Source organism: Puma concolor, chromosome B3, assembly GCF_028749965.1.
Source record: "Puma concolor isolate L17-30 chromosome B3, mPumCon1.1.hap2, whole genome shotgun sequence".
NCBI lineage: Eukaryota > Metazoa > Chordata > Mammalia > Carnivora > Felidae > Puma > Puma concolor.
Window position 1 is genome coordinate 111,908,787 of NC_141672.1, and position 16,688 is coordinate 111,925,474.

Below are 16,688 nucleotides of genomic sequence, written 5' to 3' on the forward strand. Positions count from 1 at the left end.
TTAAGTTTTAGACATTTTTAAGTTCTATCGCTAGTATTTTTCTCTGGCTTACTATAGAATGAGATGACAGGGTTAATGTAAACTCTTGTAAATGTTTGCTTCTCTACTCTTTAATGAAAATATTCATATTTTCTAATATGTAGTTTGTGGGGTTTTTTCGCTTGTTTTAGGAATAGAAGTGGAAATGATTGTGGAAATAAGTAGAAATAAATTACATTTTATTCTTAGGGTTATCTTCCACCTACAAAAAATGGTGTGGAACCAAAGCGACCTAGCCGACCAATTAATATCACCTCACTTGTCCGATTGTCCACAACAGTACCAAACACCATTGTTGTTTCTTGGACTGCAGAAATTGGAAGAGTAAGTAAATTTTTATTTCTACTAGATCTTAGTATTATGAGGAAGGATTAATCTCCTTGGCTACCTGAGCTTATATGTAAATTATATTGTAAAGTGAGTTGCAAAAGGATTTATTTTTGTCTCACAGTGAATTTTCAACATGTTCCCATTTGAAACATGGGATCATACGCTATTCAGTGTTTTATAACCTGATCCTGTTTCACTCAGCAATTTATCATGAATGTTTTTTATGTCATTACATGTTCGTCTGCGTGATTTTAAATGGCTAGATCGTATTCCAATATGAGTATGCCACAATTCAGTCTATTCCCTGTTCTTGAGCAGTTAGTTGATTTATTGATTGATTGATTGATTCATTGCTATTTCAACGACCATCCTAGTTGCTACAGCTTTGCTTCCATCCATGATAATTTCCTTAAATTCCCAGAAGTGGAATTCCTGAGTCAAAGAGCCTGCAGAATTTTAAGAAATGTTGTGTACATTGACAGATTGCCTTACCAGAAGACATGCAAATTTCTTCTCTGACTTTCAGTGTTTATTTGTGTGCCTGTTGACCCATACCCTATCAATACTTCTTTAAAAAAAAAAAGTCTTCTTTAAAATCTACCAATGTTAGTAGGTAAATAATGGCACCAAGCTGCTTTGATTAGTGCTCCTTTTATCATTACTGAGATTGAACATATTTGTCTGTGTGATTTACATTTTAAAATTATATCTGTATTTTTTCTCTGTTGCTATTTTCCTTACTATTTATGAATTCTTTATATATTAAGAGTTAAACTCTTTCACATATTGGAAATATTTGTTTTTAGTTTGTTTCCCTTTTATTTTCGTTCATGTAATTATTTAATGTTTAGAAGATTTAAATTATCATAGAGACAGTTTTTAACTAGTTTTTTAAAAAATTTTTTTTTTTCAACGTTTTTTTATTTATTTTTGGGACAGAGAGAGACAGAGCATGAACGGGGGAGGGGCAGAGAGAGAGGGAGACACAGAATCGGAAACAGGCTCCAGGCTCCGAGCCATCAGCCCAGAGCCCGACGCGGGGCTCGAACTCACGGAGCGCGAGATCGTGACCTGGCTGAAGTCGGACGCTTAACCGACTGCGCCACCCAGGCGCCCCTAACTAGTTTTTTTTAATAGTCTTTTCCCCCTTAGTCCCATCACACTTAAGTCTGTCTGCCCTTCCCAAGCTTACATAAATATTTGTTTCTATTTTCTTCCAGACTTTTGAGTTTTCTTGTTTTACCTTTAAATATTTAATCCATCGCAAGTTATGTGTGGTGTGAAATAAAAATGTACTTTCATTTTTAAATAGCCATTTGGTCTAACACCATTAACTAAACAAATGCTGGTGCAGAAGCCAACATCACTATGTATGTGATTTTTATTTATCCTATGTGTGATCCTGAACTTTTTCTGTATTGTTTCTTCGTCTTGCATTCTTTTTCCAGGACAATTTCAGAATGTCATTGATTATTTCAGTTTTATCATGTGAGCGCATATCTATTCATTAATTCATTTGAAATTTATTGAATGCTTCCTGTATGCCATGCACTGTACTGAAAACTGGGGGTACCATAGCAAGGAAAGAAAGTCCTTGTTCTTTTAGAGCCTGATATCTGGGGCCAGGTGGTCACACACACAAAGGTGAACAGTTTTTAGAAGGACTATGAAGGAGAGGTATGCATTGATTTTAGAATATATTAAAGGGCACTTTGAACTAGAGAGAGGTTGGGCGGGGCTTCCCAGAGGAAGCAGTGACTGAGCCAAGAGAAGAGTAGCAGGAAGCAATTTGGGTGAAAGGTTCAGAGGAAACAACCTGCACAACAGCCAGTGGCAGGGGACAGCCTGGTTCTTTCCAGGAGACTGAGAGGGAGCCTCTGGGGCTAGATTGCAGAGAGTGGAGAAGAGCCATGTACAAGATGAGGCTACAGAGGTAAGGAAGGGCCAGGCCATGAAGGGCCTTTGAGGTACTGTTAATGTTAAGGATATTCTCTTCTTTAGATTTTTCTCTTTTCTTTTCTTTTCTTTTCTTTTCTTTTCTTTTCTTTTCTTTTCTTTTCTTTTCTTTTCTTTTCTTTCCTTTCCTTTCCTTTCCTTTCCTTTCCTTTCCTTTCCTTTCCTTTCCTTTCCTTTCCTTTCTTTCCCTTCCCTTTTTTCTAATGTTTATTTACTTTTGAGAGAGAAAGAGAGAGAGAGAGACATGAACTGCAAGTGGGGGAGGGGCGGAGAGATAGGGAGACACAGAATCCAAAGCAGGCTCCAGGCTCCAGGCTCCGCCAGCATGGAGCCCAAAGCAGGGCTCAGCCTCAGGAACTGTGAGATCATGACCTGAGCTGAAGTTGGACACTTAACCGGCTGAGCCACCCAGGCACCCAAGGTTATTCTCTTTTTAAATGAAAATTTTACGGGAGTAAATATTTCTGTGTACAGAAGGTCACTCTTCAGAGTGGTAAACGGTTTGAATGGCATCCAGAATCGTGCAGAGAGGTCACTCTTAGGAGCACGCTGTTGCTGAAGTGTTAGTGGAGGAGGGCGTGTATTAGCCTGAAAGTGAGGGAGGCTCTGGGGAGAGTGGAGGTGTTGGAAAAGTAATTATGGGGAGGGAGCCATGTTTTCCTTCTTCACCCCCCCAGATCTTTCCGGGAATGTGAATGAGATTGCTTTAAATTAGTATATTAAGTTAGGATTAATTTATACTATCTAATATTTCCATTCCAAGAACTGTATGTTTCTCCATTTATTCAAATCCTCCTTTATGTTCCTTGGTAATTTAATGGGTTTCTTATAAATCTTCCATTTTTTAAAATTAATTCTGTGTTGTTTATTGTTATTATTTCTATTGTAAGTAGATCTTTTTTCTATTATATTTTCTAAAGAATGTATTTGTTGTTGGTTTATTTAAAAGCTGGTTATTGTTGAATATTGACTTAATACCTGAATTTTCATATACTGGTTCCAACAGCTTTTTAATTGGTTTCTTGATGTTTCCAGGTAGGCAGTTTGGAGTTTGAGATGTATCATTATGCAGATAATGATAATCCTAGTACTTATGTCATAATTTCTGGTTTTTGTTCTAGTGTGCTGACTAGAACCTTCAGAACAATGTGAAATAATGAGAGTGCCAGTGGCACGCTCGACTTGTTCCTTTGATAATGAGGATACTACTAGTGACCCAAGTATTCATTAATTTTTGATAGAGCTTGCTTACATCAACAGTGTGCTCCTATATTGCTCTTTTACTGGCTATCTTTGTGAGATGTGGATTGTGAATTTTATCAGCATCCCTTTTGACAACTATCCAGATTATATTTTTTCCTTTGCCTAATTAATATGTCACCATTAGGTTTTTGAAATCCTTTTAAATGTTTTACTTCTAGTATACCTTGGGGTTCCCCTTTTGGTCTCCCTGTTTGAAGAGGGCATTGAAAATGCTTTTTGTTTTGTATTGTTTTGTTTTGTGTTTGTTTGTTTGTTTGTTTTTGCCCGTGTGTGAAAAGCATAGCCTGTTGGGGGTGTTTGCAGTGAACTATGACTGTGGGAGCGCAGGGAGATGTGCTGATATGTATGGGATTAGAGGAGAGAGGAAAGCCTTTCCAACCTCAGAGAGAAGACAGTATCTTCAGTGATTTGATGGTTGTCTAGTCTTACCTAGGAGGTAAGATCTTCATGTAGACCCCAGTCTACAAGTTGGAGACCTTTTTGAAGTAAAACATTGAAAGACAGTTGTTCTTTTTTTTTTTTTTTGAAAGAAAATTATACTTTACCAAAGCCCAGAAGATGACTTATTAGATTGTTTTTCCATCACTAGTTTTAATTCAACTTGTAAAGATGCTCTGATTAGTGTAGGATCTCTTTATAGAAGTGTATCAAATCAACCTGTTGTGTACCTTAAACTCACATAGTGTTTTATGTCAGTTATATCTCAATTTTATTAAAAAATTTTTTTAATTTTTAAATTTTATCTTATTTTATTTTTTGAGAGAGCAGGGGAGGGGCAGAGAGAGAGGGAGAGAGAGAATCCCAAGCAGGCTCCACACTGTCAGCACAGAGCCTGATGCGGGGCTTGAACTCAGAAACTGTGAGATCATGACCTGAGCCAAAATCAAGAGTTGGACACTTAACTGACTGAGCCACCCAGGCACCCCTATATCTCAATTTTAAAAAGACAATATTTTTTGAAACAGAAGAGCTAGCACAGTGCTGGAAGGAAATAAGTGAACTGTATTATAACTTTTTATCCTGTCAGGGTAATCACTGTATTTAGCATTAATTAAACTCTCTTTGTTTAGAGAAAAGTTATTTAGATACTGGTATAAAGGGCACTTAATGAGTAGATTATATCTTAATTATGGAGAAAATGTCCTGTGAACTTGATACACAATTTTGAAGACTTTTGAGAAGACACTTGACAAAAACATCAGTGTAATGCAATATATATGAGTAGTTGGGAGGTAAGTAGTAATTGAAGGGTTAGCAGAAACAATGTATTATCATTTACCTGAAGGAGATATTATACCACTGTAAAGTTTGGGGGATTTTTTGCTGCTGAATCTCTTTCAAGTGCTATAGAATTAAATTCTGTATTATCAGTACAAGTGGCATTTGTTAATAAATGCCTCACATTCTTTTTCCTTCTCCTTTTTTTAATTTGTTACATGTTTCAACTAGAATGAACATACCTTTTCACTAAACTTGTAGTTGTGGTTTCTACTTGATCTCCCCTTAAAAAATTATATAAAGCCTGAGGGTAATTTCTAGTACTGAAGACTCAAGCTGTCAGTACATAATTTCACAATGTTAATTAGCATTTCTCTAGTTTCTGTCATATTAATCAAATAAATAATAAAGGTGAATAAGGGTTTTTCCCCCCCAGAAGAAGCCTTCAGTTTTACATTAGATTGATACGTATGCTCTAAAAATTAGGCAGGTTTTAAGATTACTTGTAAATTAGCTTCTTCGACCCTTCACCCCCCCCCCCCCCCCCCAGAAAATATGTAACATGTGATAGGTTTCTGAACGCCAAATGAAAATTTGGCCTACCAGAGGATACATGGGATATTTTCTCTTGTTAAAAGAGAGGAATGCATTTATAAAAGTCTGAAAGTTGGAATATACGTTGGGCTAGGTTAGGAGAGTCAAAGGAAACAAGGTGCACAAAAGCAGGAATGGTAGAGAACTACACTGGCCTTGGCCATTAAGTCCATTGTCCTGATATCCCAACTCTTTCTTCCTGGTTTCTAGTGCCAGCTCTATCACCAAACAGATGCATGATCATGAGCAGATGACATAATCTTTTTGTGCCTCCATTCCATGAATCCTTTACTTAGAAAAATACTTATTCTTGTCTTTTATATAGGCCTTCTGTGAGGTTTAAATGAAGTAGATAGTATATGTTAAGAGTGCTTCAGAAACTGTATGTAGCTGTAAGCTAGAAGGCGGCAGTAAGTATTTTTCCTTTTGCTTGTCTCCAAACCTCTTGATCTTCCTCTTGATCCCGACACAAAATGGAAAGTGGGCCTTCTCATTTAGATCTCTCTCCTACCCTTAATAAGCCTCAGCTCTCTTTTCTTCCTCTTATCCAGTCATGTACCGTTCACTCTGCCTTGGCTTATGATGAACTATTTTCTTGGTTACCTTCTCCTGCTACCATCTCCTCTACCGGTCCTCTGCTGGTAATGGATATTCATCTATTCATCTGCCAAACCAGCAGCTTCTCTTTGAGAATCTTTAATATTCCCTCTGTTTGTGATAATGGCTCACATAGGGTCTTTTCACAACTAGTTAGAGACATAAAGAGAGATGCAGTGGTATAGATTAGGAAGCCAAACTAATTTGTAATTTTTTAATAGGTACTATTATTTAAATATATCTGTTACCTACCAAATGTGGTTTATAGTGACTTTGACATCTTATTGGCCTTGGTTTAGATTTAATTTTAATAGTGTTTTTTGTTTTTTGTTTTTAATATAGGTGCCACAAATCGATTAGCTTCAAGCATAGGTAGTCAGGTAATATGGAAGCATGACAGACTTGGCTTTGTTGCTTGAAAGTTGCAAAATTCTTTTACTCTTCTACACTTCACTTCCTCGTCCATAAAAATAGGTTTATGACCACCTCAGCGGCTTTTTGGTTAGGACTAAATTAATTACTGTTCATAAAAACACCTAAGATAGTGTCTGGCCACACAGTAGGTGTTTTAAGAAGTGTTAGTTTTCTTTCCCTATCGTTGTGAGATTAAAATAGATGTACTATTTACTTACATATGTTGTTTGTTTTCTACATCTTTTTTTTTTTTTTTTCCAGAACTATTCCATGGCAGTATATCTTGTAAAACAGTTGTCCTCAACAGTTCTTCTTCAGAGGTTACGAGCAAAGGGAATAAGGAATCCGGATCATTCTAGAGCTTTAAGTACGTATAATAAACTTATTTCATTTATGTAGCTGAACTGTTTTGGTAAAGGTTAGAGTAGTGTGCTTTCTACTCAATAAATTTTCAACAAAAGAAATTTCTTTTTCACTAGAGATTGTCATAGAAGATTCAAAACACTGAAAACTTGTTTTCTGAGCAAAGTAAATCAAGACTTAAAAATAGTTTTAATATCTTTATTATGACCTATATTTTATAATCTGCATTTTACTGATCCTAAAATGAACTTTGGAAAGCCAGTAAATGAATACGGAAGATTATTTTACTAAAATTGCATAAAATAAATAAATGTTTAAGGGATTCTAGGAGACGGGAAGGAAATTTTGGTGTGTATTTCATGAGAATTATTTTATATTTAAGGCTTATCCAGGAAAAATGTGCAGGGATATGTGAGGACTGTACCCTTGCATTAATAAAGTAAAAAGAGAGTCTGTGGGATGGTAAAAACAATAATGAAATAGGTTCCATTAGTCAATTATGTGACCTTGGACAAGTCACTCTAGTCTGAGTCTCATGTTCCTCATCTGTAACAAGAGGTTGTTGCCACATGATTTCTAAAGCTCCTTCAAAGTCTGGGTTTATAGTTACAAATAACTAGATGGTTCATTTTGTCGTGTTGAATTTGAGATGTCGTAAGTTCTGCAGATTGACTGTTCTGGCCTCGGTTTTTGAGGGTTAAGGCCAGAGGTTGGCAGCCTTTCCCAAGAGGTGAGCTTAGTTCTTTTATGCTTTTCTTTGTGAGAGAAAGATTCTTCATGGATGGATTCAGGGATGGGGCTGGACACTTAGGGAACAAAACTTTATAGGCAGGGGTTAGATAGCTATTCTTGAAGGATTCTTGATGTGAGTTGGTTAATGAAACCCACTCTCAGATTTGTAGTTAGGCACACACGCTGGTGGAAAGAACTAATAAGGTAGTAAGGCCGGCTTTCCCCTCACTTTCCTTTGTGGCATAGCTTTTATCTTTATTTCTAACCTGTTTCTGTGCCAGAGTAAAAGATCCCACTACCTCTGAATAGCATTATACCCTCAATAATAGTTCATCGAAGGATTTATCTGCATTAAAAGGATCCTTTTTTTTAAATGCAAGTAATCCTGAGTCAAGAGGAGCATGATTTTGGCTAATGCCTCTGTAGACATGCCTCAAAAGACAGTAGAGAGCTAGAATGACAGCAGTGGTTCCAGGTCTACGGGAGAGGAAGCACCGGTTGGCAGAGACAGAGAAAAAAGGGACAGACATCTGCTTTGCAGGAGAAGAACTTTTCTTTTTCACATTTGTTGAAGTCCATTTCTGGTCATCCTACTGAGACTCTCCGTGTCTGCCACATAGTGCTAGAATCTCATGTAGTCAGTGCTGTGGAATTATGTGAGCTTGTGTGGAAAAAGTAATACCAACAAATAAGGCAGATGAGGCTGTTCTATTGAATAATAGTGGTGGTGGTGGTAGTCATAGCAGCAGTTAAGGCAAGCTGTTTTTTGTTCCGGCTGTTAGCTCTTCTCCACTTGTATTTGTAGCACCGTCTGTGGGGGGAGTGGGAAGGTGAGCCTAGAATTGCTTTATTTTCTGGAAGGAACCACTATTAGCCACTGTTAAATAATCAGAACTTCCTATGTCAGAGGCTATTTATTCCATCTCTGATACAATGCCAGGAGTGGAGAGTAGTTGCAGATGGGGTAGGGTTTTTGTGGCAGTTTTTTCTTATCTTACTTACTGGCCTGGAGAACCAATAAAACATTAATTTGGATCCTACCAGTAAGGCATTCGTTGTAATTGTCTAAGGAACAGATTGTTTGCCTTTACGCTATCTATAAAGAAGTAACTTTCCCAACAAATTAATTGTGTAATTAAAAGATTGTATAAAACAATTTGACAGAAGAAAATGTTGACAGATTTCTCAGATATTTTTGAAGAATCAAATTACCTAAAAATATATTCACTGTAAGTCATTCTTAATCTTATCAGTAAATTCTGCTGGCAAAGTTGTATTCATCAAATCAGGCACTATTACGTTCTTGAAAGAATAAACTCCACAATATTGAGACTTTTCACAGAGAAATCTACTCTGGTTCATTTGATTTAGTAGATTTTTGCCTTGTGGTTTCCACCTTTGTGTAGAGTTGTCCCCTCAATCACAATTAAGTTGTCCCCTTAATCTAGTGCCACCATAACTGCTCTTCAGCTTATCTACATTTGTAACTACCCTTACTTATTCTCTTCAGTCTCAGGAGTAAATGTCCCTTTTTCTGCTCAAAGGTAATCTTACATTCATTTATTCTTCTCATTCAAGAAATTATATTAAGAGTCTACAGTGTTCCAGGCACAGGAGAATATAGCATTAAACAAGACACACACTGTCTCTGCATCCCTTAGAAGTTTGTAGTCTGGTGGGAAAGACAGAATTAAATGATTGAACAAGTCATTAATGAATTACAGTTGTGACATGTGCCTTAAAGAAGAAAGACAGGGAGCTCTGGAGGTAACAACAGAACATAGCCCTCTCTGGTGCTGTGATGTTTAAAGACAAGATTATAAGGATGAGGCAGAGTTAAGCCCAAGAAGAGAGGGGAATATGCTAAGAGACAAGGCCAGTGGAGCTGGAGAAGAGAGAACCAAGGAGGACAGTGGCCAGAGAGATAGCCATGGGGTGAGTTCATACAGATGACATAAAGGTGTCGAGGATAGAAAACCCTTAAAAGATTTTTAAGCAGAGTGACATGATCAGATTTGGGCAATAAAAAGATTGCTCTTGGGGGCACCTGAGTGGCTCAGTTGGTTTTGAGCGTCTGACTTTGGCTCAGGTCATGATCCTCACGGTTCGTGAGTTCGAGCCCCGTATCAGGCTCGCTGCTGTCAGTGCAGAGCATGCTTTGGATCCTCTGTCCCCACCTGTCCCCCCCATTCTCTCTCTCTCTCACATACACATACACACACACATTCTCTCTTTCTCGCTCTCTCTCTCAAAAATAACTAAACATTTAAAAAAAAAAAAAAAAGATTGTTCTGAAGACTGAGCTGAGGAGGGGCTGGACTGATGTGGTGAGGCCAGTTAGGAACCTGTTGTCCAGGTAAGAGGTGATGGTGTCTTGAGCATAGGTATTGACAATGGGCATAGAAATTGACAGTTTGAGGGGCGCCTGGGTGGTTCAGTCAGTTAAGCGGCCGACTTCAGCTCAGGTCATGATCTTGTGGTCTGTGGGTTCAAGCCCCGCGTCAGGCTCTTTGCTGGCAGTTCAGAGCCTGCAGCCTGCTTCCAATTCTGTGTCTCCCTCCCTCTCTCTCTCTCTCTCTCTCTCTCTCTCTCTCTCTCTCTCTCTGCCCTTCCCCTGATTGCTGTCTGTCTGTCTCTCTGTCTCTCTCTGTCTCTCTCTCTCAAATAATAAACATTAAAAAAATTAACAAAAAAAAGAAATTGATGGTTTGAGAAGTGTTGAAGGGTAGCAATGGTGACAGATTACATGTGGGGAGGGAATAAAAAGAAGTCAAGGAGGAATTCTAGGCTTCTTAAACTGATTACATGGTAGTGCCCTTTACTGAAATGGGAAACAATGTGGAGAAGATTGGAGGGATCAGAGTGCGTGCTTACACTGGTATTTGAGATGTCTGAGAGACATCTGGGTGCAGATGCCCAGAAGCAGTATTATGAGACCTCGTTCCCTCATTTATCTGTTCTCTGTCCTGTACTTTGGTTCACCCCTCTCTATTAGCTCTTCCTGTCAACCTTCTTTGTCAGGTCTTTTTCGTCATTTAAAAAATATAAAAACAAGCTATTCTCTATCTAGATAGAGTTCTGTCTTCTTCCTGTTGTGTCTTCCTACTTTTTTCAAAGAATAGCCTACACTTGATCTGTCTCCCTCCTCACTGCAACCCAGTGTGCCCTTTAACCTCCTATCATTCCATTGAAACTTCTCTTGCAGATGTCACAAGTGACAGTCTGATTGCCACATTTGAAGTTTATTTTTTCAGCTTTCATCTTAGATATTTTTGCTACATTTCATACCAACCACTTTATCCTTGAAATTCTCTTCTGTTTCTTCTCAATCACTTACCTTCAGTAGATTCTCTTAAGAGAAGCATCCTGCTTAAGAGAAGCATTTCCCTGGGGTGTCATCCTTGGCCCACTTTTCTGCATACTTTATCTGGATATAATCACATCTAATCTTGTGGTTTAAATTAGCACATATCTCATCTGGGACCTTCCCCTGACTTTCATATATAGATATGCATAGTTAGCTAACCACCTTCACAGAAACATTCTTTTGGGCCCTCAAATTCAAGTATTTAAAATTTTTTTAATGTTTATTTTTGAGAGAGAGAGAGAGAGAGAGAGAGAGAGCGTGAGCAGGGGAGGGGCAGAGAGAGGGGGAGACACAGAATCTGAAGCAGGCTCCAGACTCTAAACTCAGGGACCGCAAGATCATGACCCGAGCCGAAGTCAGATGCTTCACCACCTAAGCCACCCAGGCGCCCCCCCAAATTCAAGTATTTAAAACTGAACTCCCTGAATCCTATCAAACTTCCAGCCTAAATACTTTCCAAATCTGTCTTCTCTCTCTCCCTACTGTCACTGCCATCATTTAAGCTCTCATATTCTGCCTTTATTTAAAAAAATCTATTCTTAAGTAATCTATCCCTCTTCTTTCTTGGTCCCTCTTCCTATCTCTCTCCTGGTAGCGACCTAAGTGATTAGTACAGACCTAATCTTACATTCCCTTGCAATCCATGGCTTTGTAACATCGGTAGAGTAAAAACTCTAACTTTGTTAGCATGACAAGTGCAACTTTCCGTGTCATGGCACCGCTTACCGCTTTCCACTGTTCTCTGTGTTCACCCTTACCCTTCCTAGTGTCATCTCTATTTACACTTACCACTTCCTAGTGTGCTCTCTATTCACCCTTACCCTTCCCAGTGTCCTCTGTATTCGCCCTTCTTGTACTTTATGTTCCAAAAATACTGGATTCTTATCTTTTCTGCACGACTTTTGCCAGCATTGTTCTCTGTGCCTCCGAACTTCCCTGTTCTTTGCCTCACTTCAGTTATACTTCGTGTTTCACTTTTTCCAGGAGGCATCTCAGAACCTCTGGAGTAGATGAGTTCACTTTCAGCTAGCTTCCTGAACACATTTCTTTTAGAGCACATTAGAGATGGTCCCACTGAGCAGCTCAGCTCTCAACTAGACTCTGAGTTTCTCTGGGCAGGAATTTAATCTTATTTATCTTTGAATTCCTCATGCACAGTTCCTAGCACATAGTAGATACGCAGATTTTTGTTGAGGTAAACTGATTTAAAGAAATCCAGAATAAAAATTTTGTCTCTGTGCCTGTTTCCTTGCCTAAATAAAGTATTGAATTTAATATATTCAGTTGTTTACAACCTTAAAGTTCTAAAAGGATTACTATAAAATAGTCTGATATTAAGGAATGATAGAACTTATTAAAAAAAAAAAAAAAAGCTAGAGCAACAGAAATAGAAAAATCTGTGATGATGGAAATGTACATCTGCCCTGCCCCATGGGTTAGCTGCCAGCAACATGTGCCTGTTGAGTTCTGAAATGTGACCAGTGCAACTGAGGAACTGAATTTTAAATTATATTTAATTTAAACTCAAATATAGCCATGTGTTACGACTAGTTGCTAACTCTCATAGGTCATGGCAACAGAGATTTTTAAAAAGATTAATTTTAATGTGGCTAGCTATAACTTCATCATAGGTCATATAATAAGATACTGTTACCACTGCACTCACAGTGACACAGGAAAACTTTAATTCCTAGAAGACTTGCCCCATGTTGTTTGATGTTGCAGGGTAAAATATTGTAACCTGTATTTATTTTTTACTTCCTTGCCCTCACATTATAAGGACTTTGCTTATTTTATTTTTCCTTACTTGCTGTGACTAAATTTAACATGATTTTCTTTCCTGTCTCTCTTTTTTCTTTTGTTTTTTTTAATTGAAGTATAATTTACAAAAGTAAAAATTCACCCTTTGAATTGTACAGTTTGATGAATTTTACAGGTGTATGCAATCATGAACCACTGCCACAATCAAAATATAGAACGTCCTTCATCCCAGAAAGTTCCCCTGTGGCCCCTTGCAGTTCATCTCAGCCCTTTATTCCTAGTTCCTATAACCATTGATGTGATTTCTGTCTCTGTAATTTTGTCTTTTCTAAAATGTCAGGTATCTCAAGGCCTGCAGCATGGACCTTTTTATGTCTGACTTCTTTAACTTAGTATAATGGCTTCTGAGGTTCATCCATGTAGGGTTTTTTTTCTCTTTATTACTTAGTATTCCATTTACCTGAATCATCATTTGTTTATCCACTTATCAATTGACGGACGTTTAGGTTGTTTCTAGTTTTGCGCTGTCATAAATAAAGCTGCTAAAATGTTTACATTTTCCATATGGATATCCCACTTTTGTGGACATATGTTTTTATTTCTCTTGGGTAATTAGGACTCGGATTGCTGTCACATGATATGACTGGCAGTTTCTTATAAAATGCATATGCCATTTTTGCATTCCCACCAACAGTGTATGCGATTTCAAGTTTTTCTGCATCTTCACTACCACTTGGTATTGTCAGGTTGCTTTGCGTTTCAGCTGTTTTGGTCAGTGTGTAGTTGTATCTCATTGTGATTGTAATTTGCATTTTCCTAATGATTAATGATGCCTTCTGCTTATTTGCTGTCCTTATAGCTTCTTTGATGCAATGTCTGTTCAGATCTTTTCCCCATTTCTTTTTATATAATAGTTGTGCTTTTTGCATACTGTGAAGTCTTTGCCTAACCTAAGCTCACAAATATTCTTTTTTTAAATTAATTTTTGTATATGATGCAAGGTAAGGTTAGAGCTTCATTTTCCCCATATAGATACCCAGTTCCAACAACATTTTTGAAAAAAGCTGTCTTTTTCTGCATTTAATCACCTTTCAAAACCCCAATTTGACCATAGATGTAGAATCTGTTTCTGGACTCTGTGATTTTTCCTTGACCTCTATGTCTGTTCCTATGCCAATACAACAGTCATGATTAGTGAGTCTTGAAGTCAAATAGTCTTCCAACTTTGTTTTCAGAATTGTTGGCTAAGTCAATTCTAAGTCGATATGTAAAAAGATTATGATACAGTATGTCAGCTACACTTCAACTAAAATTAAAAAGACAATCTATATTAACCAAATAGAGTTTATTCCAGGAATATTAGGTTCATACAATATATGTGAAAATCAATCAGTATAATTCACCTTCTCAGCAAACTTAACAAAAAGAAAAAATTACATGATCATCTCCATTGATGCAAGAGAAACATTGGTCAAAATTCAGTATCTATTCATGATAAAATTCTCAGCAAAATAGAAGAGAAGGGAGCTGTCTCAGTGTAACAAATGATATTTACAAAAAGCCTTTAGCTAATATTATAGTTAATGGTGAGAAATTAGAATGCTTTACCCCCATGATTGGGAAAAAGGGAAGAGTATCAGCTCTTAATATTTTTGTTCAGCATTGCCTTTGCGATCCTAGCTAGCACAGTAAAGCAAGAAAAAAAAAAGCACAATAAAGCAACAGATTAGAAATGAATAAATAATTACTGTCTTTATTTGAAGATGACTTCATTGTCTGTGTAGAAAACAACTTAAAGAATCTATTAAAAAGCAACTAGAGCTAATATTAATCTAAGCAAGGTTGCAGAATACACAATTTATAAATCAGTTGTATTTCTGTTAGCACTGAACAACTGAAAAGTGAAATTAAAAAAACAAAGAGTTTACTGTAACATCCAGAAGTATGAAATACTTAGGAATATGTCACACAAAATATTTGTATTCTGAAAACTTCGAAACAATGCTGAGAAAAATTAAAAATAAGACCTGAATAATGGGGAGATGTGACATGTTAATGGATCAGAACATTCAGTATTGTTATTGTAAAGATGTCAGTTCTCTTCAAAATGACCTGTACATTAAATTCAGTCCAATTAAGATCCTAGTAGAATCTTGAAAAGTATCTTTACATGAAAGGATTGACTAAGATTGAGTCTATAAGGGCAAAGGCAAAAGCAAAGCTTTTTTTTTAATAGAAGTTGACAAGCTGATTCTAAAATAATTTCATAAAACCCTGCCATCTCCTAGAGAAAGTGAAAATACAAATGACATTTTTAAAAAGAGTAGCAGTAGCTAATATTTATTGAGGGTGATTGATATTAGGTTATTTTAAAGCATTTTGTGTGTATTAACTCATTTAATGCTTAGAACATTGCTATAAAGTGCTGTTGTTACCATTTACAAGTTGATGCAACTGAGGCACAGAAATGTTAAATGACCGGACTAAAGTCTGAATTCTAAGTTAGGCTGTATTCTTTCTTTTTTTTTTTTTTTTTTAAGATCCTGTATTCTTAACCACTACTTCAGGTTGCCTCGCCTGTTTCAATTTCTTTGGGAAGTACTAAACACTGAACTCTGTTTTGCATAAGGTTGATATTATGGTCTGTGTTACTGCTTCATTTCAGTGAAAGTTTAAATAGATCAAGTCCATACTGTTCTCATTGCTGTTTGTAGGGTGGTGATAGGGTGCTGCAGGTATGCGGAATGGTCAGTAATCACATTACAATTCTATTTACATGTTTATGTTACTTTTAAAAAGATACTGTTTGTTAAATGTATCTTTATAAGAAAGGATTGACTAAGATTGGGTCTATAACGGTACAGGTATAGTTTCCATAATTGACATTTGATATATAGCATAAGTGATATGATAACTATATTTCCCAAACTAAAACCCGGGGATTTTATGCCTTTTCAGGTGTGGGATGCAGACTATGAGTTAGATATATTTCAGACACTTGGAATTTCCAGACTAAATGAAATGACCTTTAAGCTTGGCATCAGAATCACATCTGGAGCTTTTAAAAAACAACCAGTTGGTGTCCCTCTTCCCCATTCTGACTCAGTGAGCAATTATAAGTTACAGAACTGTATAGGTAGTTCTAATGTGCATCATAGTTGAGATTCACTAATTTATGGAGATAGATAGACTATCTAAAATGTAGACCATCTCAAAAAAAAAAAAATCCAGATTGTAAAGATCACCATGTTTAATAAAGGCGGGACTCTTCATTCTCATAAATGGTTATCAGCACAATAGACATCTACTCTGAAATCATTCTTCCTTATCTGAGTACTTTTCTGCTCCCCATTTTCTTAATTCTACTATATATTAACTTTCTAGTCACACTTAGTTGTGCCACAGCTCTGAATTTCTGGGATTGACTATGTACACAACCACTCCCACTTGGGCCTCCCCTTACACATACAGACTTCAGAGTCATTGTGGAACAATGTCTAAAGTTATTGGAGTACTACCATTTAGGCATTTCCAGTCTCAACTCAGTTTTGAAATTTAATTAAAGTTCCAAATTGAAGTTTTCAGAAGTAAATATGTTTCTCAGGATTCCAGGCGAGAAGTATAAAGGTCCTTTACACTCCTTTAAGACTGACAGAAAGTAGCAGAATAGCCATTATTACTAGTACCCTGTCTCTTAAGAACCTCAGGAAGTTTGAACTGAAGAGACCCAGAGATTATCTAGTGTGTGAGTTCTTATTTGCTAGAAGCAAATAAGGAGAGGAGAATTGACTTGACTAAAATATTAGCATAATTAGTTTATGGATAAATAAGTATAAAACTGAAATAATTATGTGGAAGAAAAGAAATTGAGCTTTTTTATAATTTGAAAGTAGAATTAATAGAAAAATAGAAAAATTTAATAATGAAAAATAGAATAATTAATATAGTGTATAAGATGTATTAATTATTTTATAATCTGAGCTTTGGAAAAATTTATAAATGTTGATAATTCTATTATCTACACTATTGATTAATTTCTTATAATATTGGTCAT

At 36.7% G+C, this 16,688-nt stretch overlaps 1 protein-coding gene and 1 long non-coding RNA gene across 6 annotated transcripts in view; both read left to right on the top strand.

Annotated features, from left to right (window-relative positions):
* Positions 1-16,688, top strand: part of PIAS1 (protein inhibitor of activated STAT 1) — a 127,757-nt gene that overhangs the window by 86,352 nt on the left and 24,717 nt on the right. For all 5 annotated transcript variants that reach the window (XM_086711041.1, XM_086711039.1, XM_086711040.1 and 2 more), the window contains 2 exons: positions 229-363; positions 6,673-6,778. In XM_086711041.1, coding sequence (XP_086567167.1) covers positions 229-363; positions 6,673-6,778 — 241 coding nt within the window. The remainder of the gene's footprint in view (positions 1-228; positions 364-6,672; positions 6,779-16,688) is intronic.
* On the top strand, positions 374-3,179 carry LOC147580293 (uncharacterized). Its single transcript, XR_015252740.1, has 2 exons — positions 374-1,255; positions 1,494-3,179. It is a non-coding gene; the product is annotated as an uncharacterized LOC147580293 (long non-coding RNA).